The 24,681-nt window shown below is 47.0% G+C and overlaps 1 protein-coding gene across 3 annotated transcripts; it reads left to right on the plus strand.

Annotated features, from left to right (window-relative positions):
• Nucleotides 1-680: 680 nt before the first annotated feature.
• LOC135914102 (uncharacterized) lies at nucleotides 681-19,670 on the plus strand. 3 transcript variants are annotated; one of them, XM_065446863.1, is made up of 8 exons: nucleotides 681-1,094; nucleotides 3,546-3,694; nucleotides 6,190-6,418; nucleotides 8,182-8,278; nucleotides 10,446-10,568; nucleotides 12,457-12,640; nucleotides 17,398-17,569; nucleotides 19,262-19,670. In XM_065446863.1, exons 2-8 carry the CDS (start codon nucleotides 3,644-3,646, stop codon nucleotides 19,399-19,401), a joined length of 996 nt encoding a protein of 331 aa, XP_065302935.1. In that variant the 5' UTR covers nucleotides 681-1,094; nucleotides 3,546-3,643; the 3' UTR covers nucleotides 19,402-19,670. The 3 variants fall into 3 exon arrangements, with proteins under 3 accessions (XP_065302935.1, XP_065302933.1, XP_065302934.1); XM_065446861.1 differs by lacking the exon at nucleotides 681-1,094 and adding an exon at nucleotides 5,075-5,370 and having other exon boundaries at nucleotides 3,550-3,694; XM_065446862.1 differs by lacking the exons at nucleotides 681-1,094; nucleotides 10,446-10,568 and adding an exon at nucleotides 5,075-5,370 and having other exon boundaries at nucleotides 3,550-3,694.
• Nucleotides 19,671-24,681: the final 5,011 nt, after the last annotated feature.

Genomic DNA, 24,681 nt, shown 5'->3' on the forward strand with positions numbered 1-24,681 from the left:
CCGTGAAGTGGGTTTCGAATACCGCGAGTTGACTTTTAAAAAAATGCGGGATAGAGTATCAATGCGTCAACCCCCCACGCTACGTTACAGCTTCGTCTCGTGTGTGCCAAGAAAAGCTGTTTTTACAACAGTGAGCACGAGGAGACTTACTTCACGTATTATCGCGTTCAATATGAAGTGCAACACGCCCGTCAGCTCTTTCAATAATAAAAATGACAAGTGCCATTTTCCTTGAAAATAGGCCGCTACCAGTACTCTGAACGGTGACCAGGAATTTTTATTCTGTGCGTGGGCGCTGTCATGCTGCCATACGGCCACTGTATGGCAGAATGTTAGCGCCTACACACACGCACACAAACACACACACACAAAAAAAAGATACGCATTCTAGTGTCGCAACTTACTCCGTGGTTGCAACCCAGAGTTAGCGCGGCAGCACATAGAGGTATGAAGGTCGGAGATGCTGCCTTCAGTGTGTAACCGTCTTATTTAGAAGAGTCTTTCGCAGACGTAGCATACCAGTAGATAATATTTCAAAAACCATTGTCTTCTAATCTGAAGGGCTTAAAGAACCTCAGCTGTTTGTGTTGTGTTAGCGCTACAGGCGAGCAGCGTAAGGGTACGAAGAAGACGAAGTGAGGGACGAAGAAGACACGCAACGCTGTGTGTGGCTTCCGGTCAAAAGTGGTCCGGAACGCACCCAAATTAGCGGCGGGCTTCTGCCTGAACCACACAGTCGTATTTCGACAGGTGTTGACGAGTGCCGCGTAATACTTTCCGAAATGCCTATCTAGAACATCGAAGTACGTGACTGCCAGCGCTTCTGAATGCATTACTTCGGTGCTAATATCAGGCTGTAAGTGGGAAAAGACGACAAAGACTCGCGCTTCTGGCGCTGAGGCTGTCATGCTTACCATGTCGGTGTAAAATTACCGTGCGCCTTCGGCAAATGCCCTCGCCAGGGCCGAGTAAATGTTTCAGGAGAGAAGAAAAAAATTCAGTCTATCGATGCCAGAGCAGTTTGACCGAATCATCCATCGGTGAGTTTACTACGATTAGTGAAAATGCACTTGCAAGCTCGACAGTGTCATCAGGTGAGCATGTTCTCTCACTGTTATTGTAACCATAACGCTACACTTCAAACACCTCACCAGTATCGCGGTGTAAGCATGCATAAGCTTTCGAAACGGGGTAATTGGTGATCGTCGGGACAGGCTAATTTCGTGCAATCAAGTGAACATGCACGTTAGCCAACTAATATTGTAAAAATAGCACAATGTTGCAAAACGCTTCAGCAATACCGCGGTGTATGCACACACAGTATTTCGAAGCAAGTGTAATTAGAGATTAGAGATCGCTGGGCGAGAAGCCTTGCTTGTTCAGTGGGCATAAATTAGGTTGAGGAAACTTTCGATATTTAATGAAATCACGCGAACATTACTTGAGCATGTTCGCTCACTTTTGTTGTGCGTATAATGCGATGTTTAAATACATCTCAGCAATATGACGGTGCAAATACATCTAAGCTTTCAAAACAGCTAGACTTAATTATAGATCGCTGAGAAAGACCATCGCTCAGCAGTAGACATAAATATAGGTTGATAAAACTGCAGAAATAGGCCTTTCATGGGCGCCTAGCTTGAGTGTTAGTGAACTCCAAGTTCCGTTGCTACTGGCCAGTTAAAAAGTTTGTCGAACCGTTGCAAGAAAGTTCAGCGCCGCAAGTGCTGATTACCTAAAGCTCTCGAACCAGCAGAGCGCGAAGCCTGAATGTATACCGACAGGTTGTGACGTTCTCAGTACGAGGCTATTAATAGCCGGCAATTGCAAATGGAATGCTTGAACGACTTGATTAAAGAGCTCGTGCCAGAACATTTAAGCTGGACTTCTGCACCGCTGTATACCTTGTTGAGCTCAACGATGTAGGCTCTGAAGATGCACTGCTTTTATTTTCAGCACGCCTTGTGACGCATACCACCATACTTCAGTTGCAGTACGTTGCAGTAGGTGCAGTAATTATTAACGACGCTGCGCTTGTTCTTATCGTTGTGAATTTATGTTATCGGTGAGATGGTTTATAACATCGCAAAAGTACGCTATTTTTTCACTCCGCAAACGCAGCCTGATATCGTGAATTAAGCTCTATATTCGAGCGAGCTGTAGCCATGGGTCTCTTCAAGGTTGTCGATCCTATATAGAACTGTGCGAATCAGACCCTGAAGACGAGGCTCTATGCTGCTGCTCTGTCCGCGCGTAACTACGGGCGCCTGTGGTACTTGAGCTAGGAAATTTGTTACTTAAAGTAGTGGTGACACAAAGTCGAGATACCCGCGATTTCGATTCATATGTGTATACATGTATAGTACACATTAGGCTAGACATTATTTCTCGCCACGCAATATAAAAGCAGGAGCCACGAGGTTACATATAAGGAATGTGTCGAGCGTGCAGATGAGTAATATACCAGCAAGAACATAACCTAAGTGAAACGTACAAAATCAAGAGGAAGTAAAGGACATAGTCAGATATTAAATAATGGATGGTTAAATATATGTCAACTGGTCCTATATCGATTCCGGCTTTGTTATAGTAGTTGTGAAGATGGGGCAGCACATAGCTTATCATTTGGTAACCATAACTCATCCTGAGACAGGGACATTGCATAACTATGAATTTCGAGAAATTTGAATGGATGCAGGTTTAATGGCCATATTTTTTTTATTTTAATACAAGCAAGTTCCAGAAACCTGCATTATTGTGCGTTTTCAACAATCTACCACCACTTGAGATGTTCAGGAAGTCCCTCTCACGAGCACTGACCGAACTAAAGGCGGATTAGCTTCGGTGATTGGACGCCAGCGTGTTCGGCATGACATGTACTGTCCGAAGTTGGTACCACTACTGGGCGTAATTACGGAACATATGAATATTCGTATCCCGTTGAAACAAGCGACGAGACTTCGCGCCGTGATAACAGGGTCAGTAAACCGCCTTACCGCATAATAAAAATAGACAGTAAACAACAGAGAATTTGAAATTTTAAATTTTATACCGCTACACGTTTACTTGAAAACGCTTTGCTGAATTTCTTGTCACTTTCGCGCGATCCTAGGACTGTACAAATTCAGATTTATTACAAATAATGCAAATATTCATACAAATTTGTGCATTAACAGGAGGAGGTCCGTGCGCGGGACCTCATCTTTGGGTAAAATTTACTAAAAGCTAATGAAGAAAGCAAGCCCCGACAACCTCCTCTCATGGCTGATTGAAAATAGGTAGTATGAAAATCAGAATATTATCAAAACCCGCTTTGTAGCTCAAAGCAATGACATGTGCTTAGTGTCAGTGTTGAAACCTTACAGGGCTTACGACTTTGGGACGCTTACTTATGAGAGCATTCCTCAGGAATGGGTGGTATTGCTTGATGATGAGGTCGCTCTCGGTTTAATGACTATCGATTTGACTCGACGAGAGTAGCAAGAAACAAATTGTATTCTAATGGTATTTCTGCATATTCTTGCCATCTGGCCGCACCCATAAAGGCTTCGGGTTCCCTTCCCTGCTCGACAATGCACCTTGTTCCACCGACAACATGCCCTGGACTCGACAGCCCTGAACTCGACGTGACCACAATTCGTAGATGACCGGAAGCAACGTGTGCCCTTCTGCTGAACCATGTGGCAAAAAACAGGTGAGATTGCAGGATGTTTGCAGAGACAACAACAGCGTTGACTACGGCATCGTAGCTCGAAATTCTCCGTGTTTCAGAACCCTTCTCGGTGGCTTTGTAGCTACAATGTTTTGCTGCCGAACACGAGGACGCTGGTCGCTGGTTTTGCATTTCGACGGTAACAAAATGCAAAAGCGCTTGTCTCCTTACATTATAGTGCACGTAATGAAACCAGGCGGTCAAAGTTAATCGGGAGCTCTCCACAACGCTGTCTTCATAGCCACAATGTTTCTTTTGGGCGTTAAACTCCATAAGTCAACCACCACTAAATTGTATGTCAGATATTACAGCAAGATATTTCGAGGTTAGAGACTATTACATGTACGGTTATACGAAAGTTGCGCTGTAGTACGTTCGCAGCTTGTTAGTATGAATATTGCGAGGGAGAATTGAGAGCAGGCATCGGCTATTCGCGCCTTCAAAAAAGAAATAAATGACACTTGGCGCATGCGGGCAGGTATCTCTGACAAGGAAACGCGTATTTCCGGTGACATACTTCACTCAAGCGGAACTTCGCAAAATGAATTACCGTTCGTAAATGAAAACTGGCAATAACGTATCGTAAATTCAGAACTGAATTTCTCACACAGAAGGTATACCTGAAGGAAGACGCGATGTATTTGGGTGTGTAACTGCTTCGGGAGGAAACAGCGAATTTTTATTGAGGATGCGCAAAATAAAAGCTAGCGGTCAAATCGGAGAAACTGCTGCAACCGAATACATCCGCCATACAGGTCAAGTGACAACCCTGCTAAGTGTTCGCGGGAGAGTTCGTGATACCTGCGATGCCTGTCTGGGGTCATATTGTCGCTCATTTCGAATACTCTTGAAGGCTTCTTTGTCAAATATGTTGCGCTTCAAGAGGACACTGTACACACATTCCATACACAGAGCTTTATATATGCGATTTGGCACGTACCCTATCCTCATTCTGGGGAAATACCGCTGTGTGCCAAATTTCTCGGTTACGCGGGCGCCCTGTAAAGCAATAGAGAAGCCACAGTTACATGTAAACGACATACGCTCCACTTATCCTGCTGAATGAGAAAGTTGAGTAGCTTTTTTCACTCTAGACTCGCTCATTCGCTCGCTGAAATCTCTTCGGCGAGAAACACGGGTAGGCACACACCCTGGGCACACATAGTTACACACGCAGCGATGTCCTGTGTGCCTTCTTGCGTCGTCATTTTTTCTTCTTTTTTTTTTTTGCTGTAGCTTGCCTTGTCAAGATGAACCAACGAGCTCATTTCACAACACTGGTCTTAAGCTCCGCAGACATTTGAGAGAGAAAAAATGATTGCCGAAGAAACACAGCGTGCCGCTGCTCCACTGATGACGCAGGACTTTCATCATGTCGAGTCCTTCGTCAAGGTAGTCTGACTCCAGGAGCACGCCGGGGCCGCGCATCAGCAGCCCTAGATGCCGGTCTGAATTTGCCGTCGCCTTGGCCGTACGGTTCGATAGCCGGCAGTGCTAACGTCGGTGCCGACAAAGTGCGGAACTCGCATAAGTGTCACATCCGGGGACTCCGCGCCACTTCTGCCGTGAGGCGGCTGGGTCATCCGCACCCTCACAGTATTCCGTTGCCGTACAAGGAGCGGCACATAGTTGTCACCACGTGCGGAGAGCTCTACAAGGCTAGTGCGCAGCGACGTCCTAACAACTTTGCCGTATATTGCTTGTTCCTATTTGCATCGTCTTTTCGCTACTGAAAGGAAGGCTATGGAAGAAATACTATATTCTCGGATCATTTTCGCTCGCTTATAGTTTGAAACAACTTTATCGATAGATGTCCCCATAATTCACAAATGAAGCTGCACCTCCTGCGGTATGTAGAGAACTACTACCAACTATCCCTGCCATATATGGGAACGATGGTTGGTTTCATTTTTTTATCGTTCTATCCATTTGGGGGTACAAGAAACACGCTCCAACAATTCGACATTTGATTCGGATGAGGCGCGAGCATAATTCACAGAGCGCCTGCCCGTCCCGGTGGTTCTAAGGCTCTTGTGTGCCAATTTTAACCACCCAAAATACGCGGAAGCACTGTGCTAGCGAGTCACTCCACCAGACTATTAATCGCACGGTGACGTTATTCGCCCCAGCATGCAGCGAATAAGCAAGGCTATGGCAGGGTAGCTGTTCTTGAGCATGGAAACTGACACGAAACTCCGTTGAATTTGTAGTTTTGCGTCAGCACGAAGTCTTCAATTATTTGCCGTTTCATATTTTCCCAATTTAAATTTCGTCCAAGCGAATTTCCCAAATAATTTAGGGTGTGCATATGCTATATAATGCATGAGTGCACCCGCTTTTGCGCGAGTGAGTGATAGAGAAACAACAGTTCACTTTTTATCATGTAACCTCAGGTCGATTGCGACTTTATCGGTGTCGTAACTTTCCGTTAGCTTTACACGTCAATCGGGGATATTGTTCTGGCCGCAACACCGCAGAAGTGGCGCGCCGAGGGGCGCCTCGGATACAAGCACGCACCCTACACGGGAGCCGTGGTCCCTCTGACGTACGTGCACACGGGCATGGACCGTGCCGAGCACAAGGAGCGCGGAGAACGACCGCTGGTCCTCGTGTTCACGGGAACGCCGGGACAGTATCGGGACTTCAGCTACACCATCCCTTTCCTCGACAGGCACGGCGCCGACGTTCTCTGCTTCCACTGGCCCAGTGAGCGGGAAGCTCTCTCCCTCACCGTATTTTCCCCGTATATCGTAGTAACGTGGAACAGCGAGAGCAGAACTAACGCGTGCTTTGCTTGCGTAACCCGAGCACTCTTGGCCCGAACATTCCCTGTTGATGGGGACTAGCACGAAAAGCTGAGCAGGCTGCTGAAACTTGACGATTAAAAACCTGCCCAACGGAACGCGGACAGACATGCATGACATTGTGACTGTGTTGTGCGTATATGTGTTCATCTTTCTTTTTTTTTTCTGTCCGCATCCTGTAACACCAGCGTTATCTCGCGGAACAGAAGGTACGCTAGCTGTTCAATCGTTCAATCATTCAATCAATTCTCAATCAATCAATCAATCAATCAATCGTTCATTCAATCGTGTGCCTTTTACCGGAGATCGCGTGTGGCTATCGACCTCTAGCGCTGGGGAGCGTTATAGTTTATTGCTAATTGTTGCCTTGGCAGATTGTGTAGTATAACATCCCGCCGCAACTAAATACCTGGGCCTCTCCGCGCTAAGCGGACGACTGACGCTGACATGTGGCATGCAGTGTCCAAGAGCATGATTGAGTTCACTCACCCGGGACGCTAGTTGTAATAATCTACGTGATTTAGGCTCTTTGTGTGTATGGTACACACCCTCGTTCCCGAACAGCACCAGCCTCCTCTCAGCCCCGCAGAAGTGACTGTGTTTCTGAAGAAATGCCACACGTGGCGCTGAGATTATCAGTTTGTGTACTTCTCGGGGTAACTTTCCAGTTATTTTCTTTGTTATCGTCGTTGTCGCTGCATTTCAAGTGGTGAGTCCTGGCGGCTTTATTTTCGGATTTTTTTTTTCTCGCAGCGCCTTAACTCCTCCTATAAGTACTACCATCGCATCACTAACATGGTCGCGAGAAATGTAACGAAGAGTTGTTGAGTGACACTGCATTTAGTCGCACATAACACTATAAGCAGTGAGAGACGCAGCCATGCCGCTGCAGGGATCTTTGTGAACGCTTAGTTAGCTCTGTTGCAACAGCGAGATGCGCTGTCAGTCAATCAAAATGGCATGGACAGGGGGGGGGGGGGAGGGGGGGAGGGCCGACGACGCCAGTTTCAGTGGTTGGCAGTCTCGCGGTTGTTCCCTTTAGGTGGATTCTACCTGTAGACATATCACACAGTACTTGTATGATACAAATGATGAATTCAGTAGAGGTCTCTAAAGGCCCGACAATTCGTTAAGTTGGGCGTCTTAGTGCGTGCGCAAATTTTGCCCGACCCAGGAGAAAAGGACGGAGAAGCAAGTAGTAACATTACCAGCTTAGATTGGAGATAGCTTCACGTCGAAAGTTAAATATGCAAACTTCTTTCAGGTATATGTCTACAACGAAGATGAATTCGCGACTACCTCATATGTCGCCCTTTAGAAAGATCTGCACTGAGGCTGTGTAGATTTCATACCGAGATTAGCTCCAAATTTATGCAGCTTCTCTAGCATAAATGAAAGTTTCTTTGTTGTTCGGTGTTTACTTCAATTATGTATAAGCGTAGTGGCTGTTCGAGCTGGTATTTTATATGACCGGGACGTTTTCTATACTGCAGACGCTTACGAAGTGCAATGTCTGCAACAGTAACGTTTACAGCAACTCTATCATTGAGCACACGTAAACTGCACAGTATGCATGCAGTCGCTCTATAGCCCGAGCAGGTAGCTAAGTTGTTGTAGCTTTTCAAGCTTGACACACGCTACCGCCGTGCTCACTGTTTTCATCAGACTTCTCTTTCACCGAGAAGACCCGCTACTGGTGGCACAGCAGCGAGGAGAAAACCCAACTTGCCATCGACTTCCTCAAGGAGCTCGACATAAAAGAGTGAGTTGCGGGCATCTTTCTTTATAAAACTTTTAGGTAACACGTGGATTTGTTTCCGGGAGGAAAGTCCAGGTTGACCGACTTTTGTGATTCTGTGCAGTGATATGCTTCTTTACCTTTATGAGCATCGGAGGAAGTACCCGTCAGTGACTGAAATGGCGGCAACTTTGCCACCTTTTCAGTCACATCGACGCACTTCAACGCGCTGTTACTGAATTTACGGGCGCGGTGCAGAAAGTGCGTGTCTGCGGCCGGAAGGGCGTCTCGGTCGCAGAAATCAGCGAATAATCAGTGAATTTAGCGAGTACTGACCTACGGAGCTAGGACTCAAAACTAAGAAACTTCAGAATAATAGAACGACAACGAAACACGCGATCAAACGAGAAAGTTCCGACAGAACCCATCTGCGATGATTGTCCGAGTTATAACGTTACGAGACAAGAAAGCAGTAATAATGTCACGAGCTCTCGTAACAATGGGCAGAAGGAGCGCGAATGACAAAGATGGACGGAGGGTGGAGAAAGAGGACGACGGCGTTCGGCGGGCTACCTTTGGACCGCTCCCGAAAAAACGCCAACGGTTTCCCTTGACGTGGCTTGCGTTCTTAAGTAAACGGTTCGCGCGTAACAATATGCCACTAAGCGCGAATGCTGACATTCTAGTTGATATTAGGAGGACGAAGTCGAGTTGGGCAGGTCAAAACAATTCGTATAAAGCCGGTAGCCTGTGGTCTCATAACATAACAGAATGGCTTCCAAGCAACGATGGTCAAATATCAATCTTTTTCGAATACGAATCGTATACGAATACTGAGCAGCGAATAATGAATCGAATATGGAATAGCGGAACGCAGAATCGTGCACGTACTTAGAGCAGACACATTTTACATCTATATAAGTAGCTACCATGCCTGTACTAACTAGAACAAACAGCTAACAATCAGGGACAAAGAAGCAGATTTAAACACATCACTAACTGTCATTAAAAACTGCATGAGTAGCCTCTCGCCATATATAGAGCTGGGTAGCAGGCACTTTCTAGAAGAATAAACGCCACGCTTTATGGATTGGAAGTTTTCGCGAACGCTAAATAAATGGTGGCATAAAAAAGATAACTTTAGAAGAATGGGAAGAAGAAAAGGCTGCTGAAGGACTTGCTTGCCGTATATACATGTTGCGATGAAAGTAGCAATGGTCGTAGCGTAAAAGAGAAAAATGCCACATAATTGGCTGCCTACAAGCAAAACTCGCAGGTTTTCGTGTAGGTTTCCGCCGCGATACCATAAACATAACTTGCATTATCGGTTTTGTTTCTTCATTCATTCGGAAACTTCTGTCATTGTTACACTTGTGATAATTTGCGATACCTTGTTTAACAGACGAACAAACAGTAGTAACAGGACTCTAGCGAAGCAGGTAATGCCCCTCCACATCTATCGTCCAGGCCTCTTCCACGAGAAGAGGAATACACAGTGACACATCAACCGGCTGACACGTGCTACCTCACACTCCTCCACCAACGTTCAGTAACACAATTGTGCATTCCCACTGCTAACATACACTCGGTCATTGCCTCGCCCACTTGTTTTACCCTCTTCCTCCTTTAAAAGAACTGCACCTGTATATACTGTGCCGAGGAGAGCATATGTCCTCTTGAGAAAGACAAGTCCACTCGTCGAAACACTGGCTCCTGCTTTCACCTTGTTCTCTTTTTACTCAGGACTTCTAACAGCCACTTACTGCGAAATATTTTATTAGTTTCAAATATTAAGAAGCACCGAATATTTATTTTCAAGTATGCATACGTATAGTTAATGAGTAATATTTAATACGTATACGAAACTTCCAGCAATCGCCCACCCCTAGTTCCAACGAGTGCGAGGCTCAGTCGAGGGAGGCAGAGGATTAGGCGGTGTTTTGAAATAAAGAAATTTGCAGTGCTAAGCTGTCAACAAGTGCGCGAAAAAGCACAATTGGAGATATCACTGGCAAACATTTTGCGTAGATATGATGATGACGATGCCTATCGGCGAGACTTAAATATTCTGCCATTCAGCGACGTTATTTGTTCCTCTGGCCAGTTTCAGCAGTGGCGCAGCTAGGACAGAGTGAAATATCCACTCACTTTCAACCCCCACAAGCAGTGTAACTTTGCGGAGTCCTTGCAGGGTCGACATGCTGGTGAGTCACAGCTCGGGTGCGTACCCGGCGGTCCAACTGACCGCCGAGCAATCTGACGTCCAAGTTAAATCCCTGGCTCTCCTTATGCCGGTCACCGGCAGCCACGTCAGGTTGGTCGCTGCGTAGAAAGCTAGGACTGACAACGCATGGGGGTTTGGAATGCAAGGTTGACGAGGAAATAACCGAGCCGGTGTTCCATCAATACGACGAGCCCCACAAACCCATCACTGCTGTTGCAGACCTAACCTGCTCTTGCAGGTTAGGTCTGCAACAGCAGCTCTTGCTATTATACTGCCACCAACACCAAGCTCTTGCTATTATACTGCCTAATTTCCTATACCTTAGTGAAACAATAAAAAAATTAAAAAATAAACACTACAAACTCCCACACCCGAATTTTCTGATCCCCTATTGCTAACTGTGCTTTTGTACATCTCCGTTTTTTGTCATTTCCCTACTTTTCGTCCACCAATCCTCCAATCGCCTCTTACTAATGCCTATTGCAGACATGTTTACTCTTCCACTGCTCCCGCTGAACCCAAGGGCTTCAAGGAGGCCAGTGGTGCCTAAATCGCCCGCTGGGTAGACGTTTCACATTCTAATAAAACATGCTCCATATTTTCCCTAGCTTTAGCACGCCCTATCACAGCGGATGGATGGATGGATGTTATGAGCGTCCCCTTTGGAACGGGGTGGTGGGTTGCGCCACCAAGCTCTTGCTACTATACTGCCTAATATTCTACCTAGATTAAACAATAAAAAAGACACAAAAAAACACTATGAACTACCACGCCCAAATTTTCTGATCCCCTATTGCGAACAGTGCTTTTGTACGTCTTCGTCTTTTGTCGTTTCCCTACTTTTCTTCCACCAATCCTCCAGTCGCCTCTTACTAATGTCTATTGCGGACATGTTTGCTTTACCACTGCTCCCTCTGAACCCAAGGGCTTCAAGGAGGCCAGTGGTGACTAAATCGATCGCTAGATAGACGTCTTCACATTCTAATAAAACATGCTCCGTAGTTTCCCTAGATTTACCACAGCAAGCACATGCTTATTCTTCCTTATTATATCTCGCTTTATAGGTGCGGGTTCTAAGGCATCCTGATCTCGCTTCGAAAAGTAATGAGCTTCCCTTTGAGTTATCATAAATGGTTTTTTTCCTGATTTCGTTTTTTGCTCTTAAGTAGTTACTCATGGCAGGTTTCTTTTCCATTGCCGCCACCCATGAGATTAATTCAGCTTCTCTGACTTTCCGCTTGACCTTTGTTGTTGTGTTGTCCACCCTACAGGCCGCATACTTGCTGGTAAGCTTCCTAGTTCTTTTCCGCCACTGTGAATCAATGTTTTGCCTGTACAGATACCTGAACACTCTCCCAGTCCATTTACTTTCCTCCATATTCCTCAGCCGTTCTTCATACTCAATTTTACTGCGAGCTTCCCTCACTTCAAAACTAGTCCAGCCCATATCCCCTTGCACAGCTTCATTTGTAGTCTTCCCGTGAGCGCCCAATGCGAGGCGACCCACTGACCTTTGGTTCCCGTCGAGTCCTGATTGTACCCCTGATTTAAAGCAAACAACCGCATTTCCAAAAGTAAGTCCTGGAACCATTACCCCTTTCCACATACCTCGGAGGACCTCGTACCTATTGTATCCCCATAGCGCTCTGTGCTTCATTATGGCTGCATTTCTCTTCCCCTTGACTGTTATGGTGACTGCCCTATCACAGCGCGTGCTGTGATAGGGCGCCCTCTTTCGCTTAAAACATGAACCACAGAACACCTCCTGAACCTCGATCGGCTGTTTCTCGGCGCGACGGCTATGTGGTGAGCATTTATTCAGAGTTGCGATATCGCATCAACCAGCCCAAATTAGCATTGTATTGATGTTGCATTCCAAGTGCCTTGAGTTGGTCTCGGTAAGCTTGGAATTTGCTTGGGGAACAACTAGTTACTCACCACTCACTCTGTGCAATTGCCTTATATTTCCAATGCGCAGCGCTGTAAGGAGTCACCCACTCAACTTGAAGGCATTGGATTGGATGCTTCGGAATATGTACGGATTGTCCGTGCTTAAGTCATTCATAAAATGGGTTATGAAGCTGAGCGGGCACCCACTGAAGTCTAACATGAACGACGTATTCTTCACCTACCTGTCCACCACAAGCATCAACGACACTCGGGTTAGTATACCTTCCTGCATCTATCTCCGCACGCGTATCTGTGTCCTGTCACAAGGTCGCATTTAAACCTCCTCGAGGAAACGTAGGATTAGGCTATTGCTTGTCAAGCAGGCACATCAGAGCTGCTTTGAAGAGTGAAGCTCTCACATGGGCCCATACGTCCACGCATTTTTGAGCAAGCAGGAGCGACGGTTTAATGTATAGTTAATTTTTTACGCGGTCGCACCGAACGTGCCTTAAAGTAGGATATATTGAAGGAGTCGCCTATAGAAAGCTCAAAATTTACTTAGAAGGCGGGAAGTTGAATTAAAGGAGATCAAAGAGAACAAGAGATGTGCAAGTTTATGAGCGCCGACACTTCGAGAAAATAACTTGCGTTTGTATACATCCTCCTTTTATTGCCTTAAGGATAGCCCTTTCACACAGTTGCAAGCTCCTTCGAAGTGAAAAAGAAACAAGTTATTATAACAACGTTAAATTGAAGGTATCGTGTGTCTTTTCTAGGCGCTTCGCAATGAAACGCTTACGGGTAAACTAATTACATCACTAAGCCACACTTTTGTGCCAGATTATTTTTTAGAACTCTCTCAGTAGAAAAAAAAAGCCAGCTGCTAACGGCAAAAATTCCAATCCATGGTCGGATCCCGATTTTCAATATTTCGCCAACTGCTTAACCGTAGCACAAGTGACTTCACCACAGTTTAAGCTGTGTGCATGCGCCATTGCCGTTTCGGGGTAATATTGTTTACTAGTGGTAATACTAGTGGTAATATGTAATCTTTTCGACAAAGACGACGTCGTATGCTAGTTTTTTGCTGCAACCCATGGATTTGATCACAAGAGGCACATCAACATATTCCGCCTAACAGAACACATGTAGCCAGGCCCACAAACTCAAAGTAGGATTTATTTATTTATTTATTTATTTATTTATTTATTTATTTATTTATTTATTTATTTATTTCAACGTCCCAAAGAAACGCTATGGCTATGCGAGACCCTGTAGTGGAAGGCTGAGATTCAATTTTAACTCCCTAGTGTACTTTAGCGTGCACCTGAGTTGGCGTATGCGAGCGTTTTTTGCCTTTCACCCCCCGTCTAAATGCTGCCACCGCGGCTGGGAATCGAGCCCGTGACCTTGATTAAGCTCAGCAACAGAACGCTTTAGCCACTGAGCCATATCGGTGGGCCAAACGCGAAGTGAAAGATTGGCTACACTATCTCCCCTGAGCTAAAGGAGCCGTGGGTTCACAAGACTTCTGGTGGCATACGCGGAACGCGTACTAATTACTTCGACGCTGTCATTGCCTACTCACCGCGGCCGGGCTTGCGGTCAGCGATACCTGTGCGGCCGCTGCTGTAAGCCGTTAAGGAATGCAAAGCAAAAGAGACCCAGTGGTGGCTTAGGCGCATGGACGCAAGTAACGGAGAGAGACAGAGAATTATTCAGAAGTTTAGTATGCGATGGGGGTGGGCACTTATTTCAGGTAGATGTGGGCCGCCTTGGCTCAGACAGACGAAACGAGGTCTCGAGTGGGTAGCTGTTATGTGGTGGTGATAACGACAATAGCACTTGCTTTACAGATATCGAGAGATTTAGCAAGTGTTGGTGATGATACTGACAACAATGGCCTATTATAAAGTATTTTCAGTTAATTACGGAAGTTGCCAATTGCAAGGTTCATTAGAAGACATGAAATGTAGCAAATCAGTAGAGAAAAGCTTGCATAGATATCTGAGGAAATAGCTACCGAGGATTTACAGGCAGCACAGTTCTTCACAAAAAAAGTGAGAAAATATCGATGGAGAAAGGTGTCAGGCCAGGAGACACAATCTCTCCAACGTTATTCCCTCCATTCTTGCAAGAATTATGCAAGCTGCTAGATCGTTAATGATTAGGGGTAATGATGAATCGAAAATACTTGAACAACGAATGGTTTTTATTTATTGTCTTAGCAATCTTGGAGCTGAGGATTATTCGTCTTTGGGCTACTTGGTTCATGTCATACTGTCGAAGATTAATGAGCGTAAAATAAAAATGAAGACGGAAGTAAGAATAAGTAAACAGCATTTGTCCTGTTGACTTCTTTTTACTTCGGTTCTCGTCGTCTCGCTCTGATTAATACTTGCTAGGACTTCAGAGCTGACTTGCAAGAAATTTGATGTAGGCGTTAACCGGCGAAGACTGAGGGTTGGCTTGAGGATTACCATGCGTAAGGTTAAAACTAGGGCTAAGGAAACAACTCGGTTGGGGGTTTCTGAAGGTGCTCTACAATTCTGCCTATCATACTTGGGGTCCTCAGACAATAATTGAAAAGTTGGGTAATTAAACTTAATTAATTAGTGAGTTATGGGACAAACAAAAAAAAATTGTCTGAGTTACTATAAGCTATTGCGAATAGTATGCGTTCGGTTTAATTCGCTTCCGACGCGCCTTTCATTTTTAAATTCTTGGCTCAAGTTATGTGGGACTCCCTGTATACAGTTCGTCTGGGTAGCGTGGCGTTCAACCATCTTCCTTTAAAGGGACCCTGAAACGATCTTGATGATTTTCTACAAACGTACTGAGTCGTTAGAGTAGGTCCTTCTGATAATTAATTGACGCATCTAAGTGCTCCGCGTAAAGCGTGTACTTTATTATAAGGTTTTAAAAATGCACATCGCTGCCGATCGCAGCACACTGCGCGGCGGAATTTTAAGCCGCCCCTACCCATATGACACAAATCACCCATATGACGTCAGTGGGGCGAGATATCCGATTGGCTGACCAAGGCACGTGATCGATAATTTTTCCAACTTTATGGTAAACAAATGATGTTCGTAATAGTTGGAATGTTAGTTAATTTCTTTTGATAAAAAGAAAGTAACATAAATGGAATACACAAGAACAATTTTTCAGTATACGTGAGCGCTTCCGGCACACAGCAAGTGTCGTCTGCTTGTGTTACAACGTGCTCCGTCTTTGACGAGAGCTCCGCCGTCAGTGTCGGTCTGTCTTTTCGCGAGCGCCATGATTCGACTTTGTTGCGTTGTGGAGTGCAAACATAGCGACTGGCAATATGTCAAGCTGCGACATCGTGTCCCTCTTCAAGCCAGTAGACGAGCGGACTGGCTGCAGCGCATTGGATTGCCGCTATCCGATCGGCGCCAGGATTTGAGCGGTTGCGGCCGTCACTTTACACCGGAAGATTACTAACGCAAAAGCGTTTCGCGAGTCCGGTATTAGGGCAAACACCAGCGCGAGGGGACCGGACCTGGCCGTGTCCCCTTGCGTGTAGTTTTATGGGATAAACAGAAGCGCAAATATGAATTGTCTGCATGGTGCAGCCACCTGGTGGCATAGAGTTCAACCAGACACAGTAGCAGTAACAAAATGTATTTGCTGCTCGTGTAAATTTTTCGCAGGAGTGTAATCGTTAACACGTTGTTTTTGTAAATGTTTAAAACGTTTTACACTTGGTTAGAGCAATATTAGCTCTTTCTTTGGCTGTTTAATCTCTGCGCCACGGGTGTCTGGACCGTGGAGACTGATCAGGTAGCTCACGTACGTCTACGCTAAAGTTCCTTCATCAGCTTGAGTTTATGCCTCCACTATTCCGTCGAAACTGTATTTTAATATCAATAAAAGACTTGAGTCCGGCGTCCTTTTAATGGGGCTGCGCACCCGCCGCGGACGCGGTTCAAAGACCCTTCCTCGGCTCGCTGGACGGCCGCACGTTGGCGCGGTACTGAGAATAAACTGTAGCGTTATACGCAGATGTGTAAGTTGGCTTTCCTGCCGTGCCTTTTCGGCACTCACAGACGGCGCTCAGTGAGACATGGAAAGCTTCGCTTTAAAAATAGAACTGGGCAGGCCATACAATCCGTAAAGCTGCTAAGCAGTGGTCTATTAGAATCACGGAATAAGTGCCGAGGGAATTCAAACGTAGTGTAGGGCGGACCTGCACGGCAAAAAAAAAAGGAAAAAAGAAACAAAAAGAAAGTGGTGGTATGAAAACATTAAGAAATTGAAATATATATATATATATATATATATATATATATATATATATATATATATATATATATATATATAATGAAGAAAAGGAGTACGACGTAGGTTGAGGGGGGGGGGGGGGGAATTGAGCACAGTATATTTGACTGACGTTTCGGCTGGTGGGCCAGCATTTGTCAAAGTGGCGAAGACTTTGACAAAGACTGATCCATCAGCCGAAACGTCAGTCAAATAGTCAAATATACTGTGCTTATCCCCCCCCCCCCCCAGCGTACGTGGTACCCTTTTTCTTCATTACACACACACACACACACACACACACACACACACACACACACACACACACACACACACATATATATATATATATATATATATATATATATATATATATATATATATATATATATGTGTGTGTGTGTGTGTGTGTGTGTGTGTGTGTGTGTGTGTAATGAAGAAAAAGGGTACCACGTACGCTGGGGGGGGGGGGATAAGCACAGTATATTTGACTATTTGACTGACGTTTCGGCTGACGGACCAGTCTTTGTCAAAGTCTTCGCCACTTTGACAAATGCTGGCCCACCAGCCGAAACGTCAGTCAAATATACTGTGCTCAATTCCCCCCCCCCCCTCCACCTACGTCGTACTCCTTTTCTTCATTATATAGGCTTGGAGAGGCCTTCGTCCTACCGCGGATACGAAATAGGCCGACTAGAACAGTGATTGCGGAAGTTGCCAGCACATAACAGCCACTCTCTCGCAGTACGAGCAGCAGCTGAAAACGCTGCGCGAACGGCGCGTGCCCATGGTCGTGATGATCAGCGGCACGGACAAGCTCATCTCCACCGAGAACAACAGGAACTTCCTGCGCAAATTGGGCCACGATCCCGACAGAACGTGGCTCTACGACAGCAAAGGGAACCTGATTAGCCGAGGTTTGAACGAGATCACGGGCTCAAGTATTATCACACAGCTATTGTTGTTGTTGTTGTCGTTGTTTTGCAACATCACGGACTGCGTGCACGAATCAAAACGCTGTCTCGCCTTAATGCGGCCCTGGAGCGTAATTTACAACTGGCGTTAAGCAGCCAAAAGCGCCGGCGTGAAAACACGCCTGTCTCTATACACCGCGGGTCCTTGTCTTCGGCTCACTTTCGGGCAGCCATGAGCGAAGTCGACATAGAGCGCTACAGCGTTACACCACGCTTCGTAACTTCTATGCTCTGGTGCCAGATTACTACAAAATACACTAATACGCGACGTTTGCTTCACGCGACAAATTCCAGCGTTTCTTGCTGTTGAGTGCAAGTGAAGCGAGGCCGATAGATGCGAGTGATTTCTCGTATGCTTCCTGCCAACGGAGACCGGGCGCGAGCTGCGTCGACATCTATCACGATGCTTTCCGTCGCCATGGTTACAAGTCACACACGAATAATTGCATTTATTTATTTATTTATTTGTTTATTTATTTATTTATTATGTATTTATTTACTTACTGTACCTAATTTATCAACAGCTATTGGCTCTCGAAAGACAGCTTACATATAGCGGAGACCTCCAGATTAATTTCGACTACTTACAGTTCTCGTAACTTGTTCTTAATTTTTTTATTACATGATCGTTTTCGAACTTCGCCCCTTTCAGGGTGCGCCCGTATGTCGGCATTCGAAAGCGCAATCACGTGCCCAGAATCCGAACGCCTGAGCCAACTTATATATAATAGCCACCGCGATGGGCAAGAGAAGCGCGTCGTATACGTGTAAGCCATCTCTTGTAAAAAAAAAAAAAGTGAGCGAGTGAATCTGTCCCCGGGAATATTTACGCGACGTGGTCAAGGAAGCACGACAAGGGCTCGTGCGCTTCTCTCAGCATGGGCTCATAGTCAGGAGAAACCAGCCTCGACCAATGCTGTTCCTGACGTCGGCATGCACGCAGTGATAGCTTTCTAGGCGCATCGCGAATACGCGCTGTCGCCGGGCCTTCAAGTCTCCCTTCAGTAAATAGGGGAGTGAGGGCTCATAAGGCTGCGACCAGCACTCACACGCACACACAGTCGTAACATATACATATATAGTAACCGATTATTCGCGATTAAATCATTTTTCGAGAAACTACATACAGAATTTGAATCCCCGCAAACGGCACTACTATTAATAAAATAAGTTCCAGCGCTTGTCGAATGACGGGGTTAATTCATCGTTTCAGGCTTCCAGCTCTTCGAGTTGCTCGTGAAGTCGACGACGTGCTGTAGTCTGCTATCTCTTCAAAAGTTGAGATCGCGCATAAGTTATTCAAATGATGATGCGGCTGCCCGGTAAGGTGACGCTCCTGTTAAGGTGATCATCCCGGGCTCGGCTTCCAGGCCAGGATCTTTACAACAATGGGAAATCATTTAAATAATTTTTTTCGGAAAGGCCAAAATGGCTGACTTAGTAGTTTCTTTTTTTTTTGTTACGGCAGTTATGGGGACGGAAATTTTTGTTCTGGAACTTTCTTTTCCTTCTAATATTCACACTTCTGCTTTTGGCTGTACAAATTTTATTCTTTACTGAGGCTGACAGAGAGCCCGCGAACTTTGCATTTAGCTTCGTGTTTTTAACGCCTATATGTCTCTATCGCTGTCGCAGGTGAGTACGGCGTGGTGAAAGTCATCGAGATGACCAAAGGTTCCCACTACGCCTTCAGTCGCCACTCAGATGTCTGCAACCAAGAACTGCTCGAGTTGCTGTCCAGAGCTTCACTTTACCCAAAGCGGTTCCGCGCCTAGGGCGCGGACACCAAGCTCACAGGCAGCGAATGGGACTCGCAGTCGCTTCGCACGCTTTCTTTGCACATGTGCCACAAAATGGCTGCACCTTTGCCGAAATACCCGCATTCGTCTAAGAAGAACCACCGTCGACGTGCCATCGACCGAATAGTCACACTGACTTGATACTTCGCGCTCGGAGTGTTTCTCACCTATAGTATACATCCATGCCCTGAAGTCGCAATTGGAGCAAACACCGGGTCCTTATTAAATGTTTATTACCTCCGTTATGCGGGTTCTATAACCGCATAACGGTCCCGGTGGCAAAGAGGAGCCTCGTGGCGACTCTGGGTGGGGATAGGACGAGGTTGTCGAACTAGGGTATGAGGCGCTTGACGTGAAACGTTTCGTGGTCAGTACGGCGCTAGTCGGAGGGAGATGTAACGGGCTCGACGACGTAATTCCCTGCTGAAGAGTGTTCAGCGACGCGGCAGGATCCTTGGTTACTTTGCTGCAAGCTTGGAGGTGGATAAAATAGCCACAACCAAACGACGGGGTGGTTGCTAAAGGTGGGGCCAGATCTGCCACTGTCACGCTGGCGTCTTTTGGCGCCCCTGGTGGCCAGATGTGGTAGTTCGTGCAAGCTGACGGCTGCAATATTTCTTTTTCAATTCCAAAATAGCTTTTCTCCCTCCTTATTTGTCCTGTCAGCATAGGTCCGCGATCTCGTGAGTCGACTAACTCAGACTCCCCATGACCCTAGAGTTTGAGTTAGTCCGAATGATACCGTGAGCATATTATTACGATATGATCGATAGATACCCGAGAGACGAGCCGCCGTGAGAACGACGACGAAGTGGGTCTGTGCCCTTGGCGCGAGTGAATGTCATACGTCTAAATTACAGTTCTAGTCTGATGCTCCACAATTTAAATCTAGTTTGGTTTTACTACTAAGCATACGAAAAACCGCCTGCTTCTTGGCCAATCCCCCATAGTGGGTATGCGCCACTGTCTGGGACACAAGACAAGACAAGAATGTCGGCCTGGCGCTCTGGCTCCAGTCTAGTGTAAATATTCTGTAAATATCCTCTTTCGTCTGTGTATTTCCACACCTAACAATATGAACATAAGTCAGCGCAGGTGAGTTAAGTGGGCGTAAGTTTGAGGCTGAATGAGTCGAGCTGAGTCCGAGTAGGCGCGAGTCTTGAGATCCGAACCCTTACCCCTCCAACGAGCTTTGGGAGAGAGCCTTGGCCAGCTCCGACCTCGAGGATCAGCAACGGCTGATTGCGAGGGCCCAGGACGCGGCCCGAGCTCAAAGCATTCTGGAATGAGGACGCCTATTCAAAGCTGCATTCACCCAATAAAAATGTTTATTCGATCTCGTTAAGGCCTTTTACCTCAGTCGCCGAATCTTCCCCCCGCCTCACCCAAAGTTCAGCCGGGCGCAGGCTACCACCCTGCGTCTACTACGAACAAACACGTACCCTTCACCCGCCAGCCTCCATCTTATATTTCCGGACGTCTACACTACCCCCAACTGCCGGTGCTGTGGAATTCACCCGGCTACGCTTCCGCATATGCTATGGGAGTGCCTAGCACAGTACACACAGACTAACACCACGACTATCTCGTGGAGGTTGCATGGGGCTCTGCGGAGCTCCGCCCTCGACGACCAAACCTGGGCGACCCAGCACGCTCGCGAGGCGGCGGCGAGGCAAGCCCTCGACGTCCCTTCGTGGCAGGCTTAGGCCCGGCCATCATAAAGTGCTGGTTCTACAATAAATGTTTATTCCTCCTCCTCCTCCTCCTCCTCCTCCTCCTCATCCTCCTCCTCCTCCTCCTCCTCTCTCTCTCTCTCTCTCTCTCTGAGTGAGCCTATACAATGGACGACCCATCAGATTTCATTTAGGCTGTTTGTGAGGCGCTCCTGCAGAAAATTAAACGGCTTGAAGCTAACAAGAGGCCTGGAGAGACAGACTGTCCATGTGATCTCCTGTATTCACTATGCAGGTGTTATCCTATAAGAGGACAGCATCGTATCATAATGTCAGAGTAATATTTTTCGGCTCCTTTCAAATCATCAATCTTGTTTGTCATTATGTATAAGAAACCGCGGTCTCTCTGCACAGCGCAACACAATACTCGGTACACAGAATGCACTTTTCAAGGGCGTCCCAGCTATCTTTATCCAAGCTGCTAAGAAAAAAAAGGTATTTAGAAGATACGGCGCTAAAACTGACGGTGGTCGGTAGTCAGACCTATGACGACCTAGCGCCGTGGCTCTTTTAATCATACCTTGCGCTGTGCATTTATGATAATCTTTCTACAGCGAAGCTGTATACCTCTACCATCCAAGAAAATGTTTGTGTCATTGGCGTGGTAAGCAAAAAACTCCCCATACGTGGGCCGATACTGGAGATAGTGCAATGCCAATCCTACCCGCGCCATAGGTGAAGCAGGCGTTAAGCACTCCCCACACGTGGGCCGATCTCGAAGATAGTGCAATGCCGACCCGACCCGCCGTGGAGGTGCAGTTCGTCATTAAGGGGCCCACATACACAGCTTCGCTGGTCATCCTTCTTCACAGAGTGGAACTACACTGAGTTTTTTTTTCTTTAAACAGCTTGGCTAGCGTTAGCTGGGACACATGGTATATGATTCCTCGTAGGCTGTGGCTGATGGTACACCGGACAGAGAGGGCAACGAAACACCGGACAACAAGAGGGCAAAGGAACATGTGGCGTCTTCGGATGGTCGTTTTGGAGCTCTCTAAAGGGCTCCCAAAATACTGATCTTGTTCGGATTGTCGAAAAGGGGGGCTCCGACTACATTCGGATTGTTGTTGTTTTTTCAATCGCCCAACTCTATGTCGGAACGCCGAGAGGCGCTGCCAGTATCGGCGTCGAAGCAGCCGAGAAATCCAGTCAGTTTCTGGTCACGGGATCCCACCCGCTTTCGTAGCTGCGCTAACAAAGGGGGATTCTTGTGCTTGCAGTTCCGAGTGCGTGCGTGCATGCATTTTTGTGCATCTGTATGGGCTGTAGGCAAACATGTGTCGCATCTCTCTCTTTCTTTCTCTCTCTCTCTCTGTGTGTACGTGCGTGTGAGTGCGTGCATGGGCGTGCCTGCGTGTGTGTGCGTGCGTGTGTGCGTGTGCGTGCGCGCGCGCGTGTGTGTGTGTGTGTGTGTGCGTGTGTGTGTGTGTGTGTGTGTGTGTGTGTGTGTGTGTGTGTGTGTGTGTGTGTGTGTGTGTGTGTGTGTGTGTGTGTGTGTGTGTGTGTGTGTGTGTGTGTCATCCCCTCTCTGATGCTTGCACTTTTTCCGCTTTGACACTAATGCTACGCCGCGCTGCTGGCCATTCCTAGAATATGGTATATGCGACGCCCAGGCATTTGCAACACAACAACTTTGTTTTGCGATAGGAGAGTCCAGGTGAGAGAGAGGGTGGTTATGGAGATGAAGACACGCAATTTCTGCAGCAATTTAGAAATGAATGAATGCATGACTTCACTTATTGAGAAAAGGGAGCAGCAAACATCGCTGGAGGCACAACTCAGCACATTAGGAAAGGAGCGGGGGTCAAAAAGAGGCCGAGCTGGAGTCCGAGTGGCAGGCGAAGTCGCAGTTTAGGGTCGAGATAATATAAGCGAAAGGTGGTGAAACCGGTTGAATTAGTGCAGATGTGTGATGTGACGAGCAAATTTTGGGCGTCACCGCCCAGCATGCGTCCTTCGCAGTGGCATAGGCACCCGCCGTTCTTGATAACAAACGTTTCCTGAATACCAATCTTGGCAATTACATAGTCGTCGGCCACACCTCGTCGCGTATTCCTTAGTGGCAGGCTCTGTGGATTACAACTGCGCTGTCGCGACAACTTACACGACCATATATCGTTACTCTTGCGGTTATGGTGGCCATACTCGCGACTGTTGCGATTGCTGGAATACTATAAATATGGCTTTACTGCACAAGTTAGAGAACAGATACTATTGAATAGAGTTTCTCGCCTTACATACGGTCAACGCAAGCACCTTTGCAGCACGTTATGGTGCGCGCCCCTTCATCACAAAGATTAATGTACGCGAACGCAAACGAAGGATCGCGTTGGAAGACAGGGTGCCGTCTTCTGCCTGGTGCGAAACATATCCAAGCCAACACAATCTATTAGCAACCGTGCTGTCGTTCTAAGCAAGGGGGTTATATACTTAAACTTCTTGAGTGGCAGTCCCCGCCGCCGCCTATGGGAGCGAGTGAAGCCGGCGGCTACCATATTGCTGGAGTCAACATAGCGCGGCCCCAGCATGCGTGGGCGCGCTATACGCGCGGCGCTTCCTGTGTTTGCGGTTCCGCGATAAAAAATAAAATTGAACCGCTTTCGGAAGTATATCAATCTGCGGATGCGTGTCGCTGATGTCGAAAAAAAAACGTATTAAATCCCGGCAAATTGCCCAGACTGCCCAGAACTCTATTGCTCACTCTCGCACATGCTTTGGCAATGTACCGCGTTACCAGAGGGCCCTCTCTACAGTGAGCCCGAATGGGAAGAAGCCCTCAAAAGCCCGGACCTCAAACTCCAACTCAAGGCCGTCCGGAGGGCCCAAGAACTGGCGGAGCGTCACCACATTCCCGTCGCGACTTGGGCGTCGCCTACGGTTTCGGCCCAAGGAGCTCCCCGCGTGCGATTTCCAACCGCTTAAACCTCCTCAGGACCTCAATAAGGTTCTTGACCGACCGACCGACCGACCGTCCGACCAACCGACCGACCGACCGACCGACCGACCGACCGACCGACCGACCGACCGACCGACCGACCGACCGACCGACCGACCGACCGACCGACCGACCGACCGACCGACCGACCGACCGACCGACCGACCGACCGACCGACCGACCGACCGACCGACCGACCGACCGAGACCGACTGACTGACTGACTCCTGCAGCGATTGAATTGCATTTCCTCGCTTAATTGGTTAAATTATGAACAGTCTCTCCATACAAATATAAGCTTGTGTGATGTGAGTGCTTAATGAACATTCACCGCTGTTTACCTACTAATTGACGTGAAAGGTTATCAGACACCTTGCATAAAGACTGAATGCACTTCCCGTCCATCAACATTTGACTAAATCGTGGCACCACTATTTCATTTTTCGTGAGCGCTGTCATATGGTTGTGGACATGTGGGGAAACTGTACTGAATATTTCGTACGTGTTGCAGGTAGTTCCAAAAAGGCATTCACACACCGGGAAGCCTTGCTTACATCACAATATTATATTACCGTTTTTAAGCGAATAC

This window comes from Dermacentor albipictus, chromosome 3 (assembly GCF_038994185.2).
Source record: "Dermacentor albipictus isolate Rhodes 1998 colony chromosome 3, USDA_Dalb.pri_finalv2, whole genome shotgun sequence".
Lineage (NCBI taxonomy): Eukaryota > Metazoa > Arthropoda > Arachnida > Ixodida > Ixodidae > Dermacentor > Dermacentor albipictus.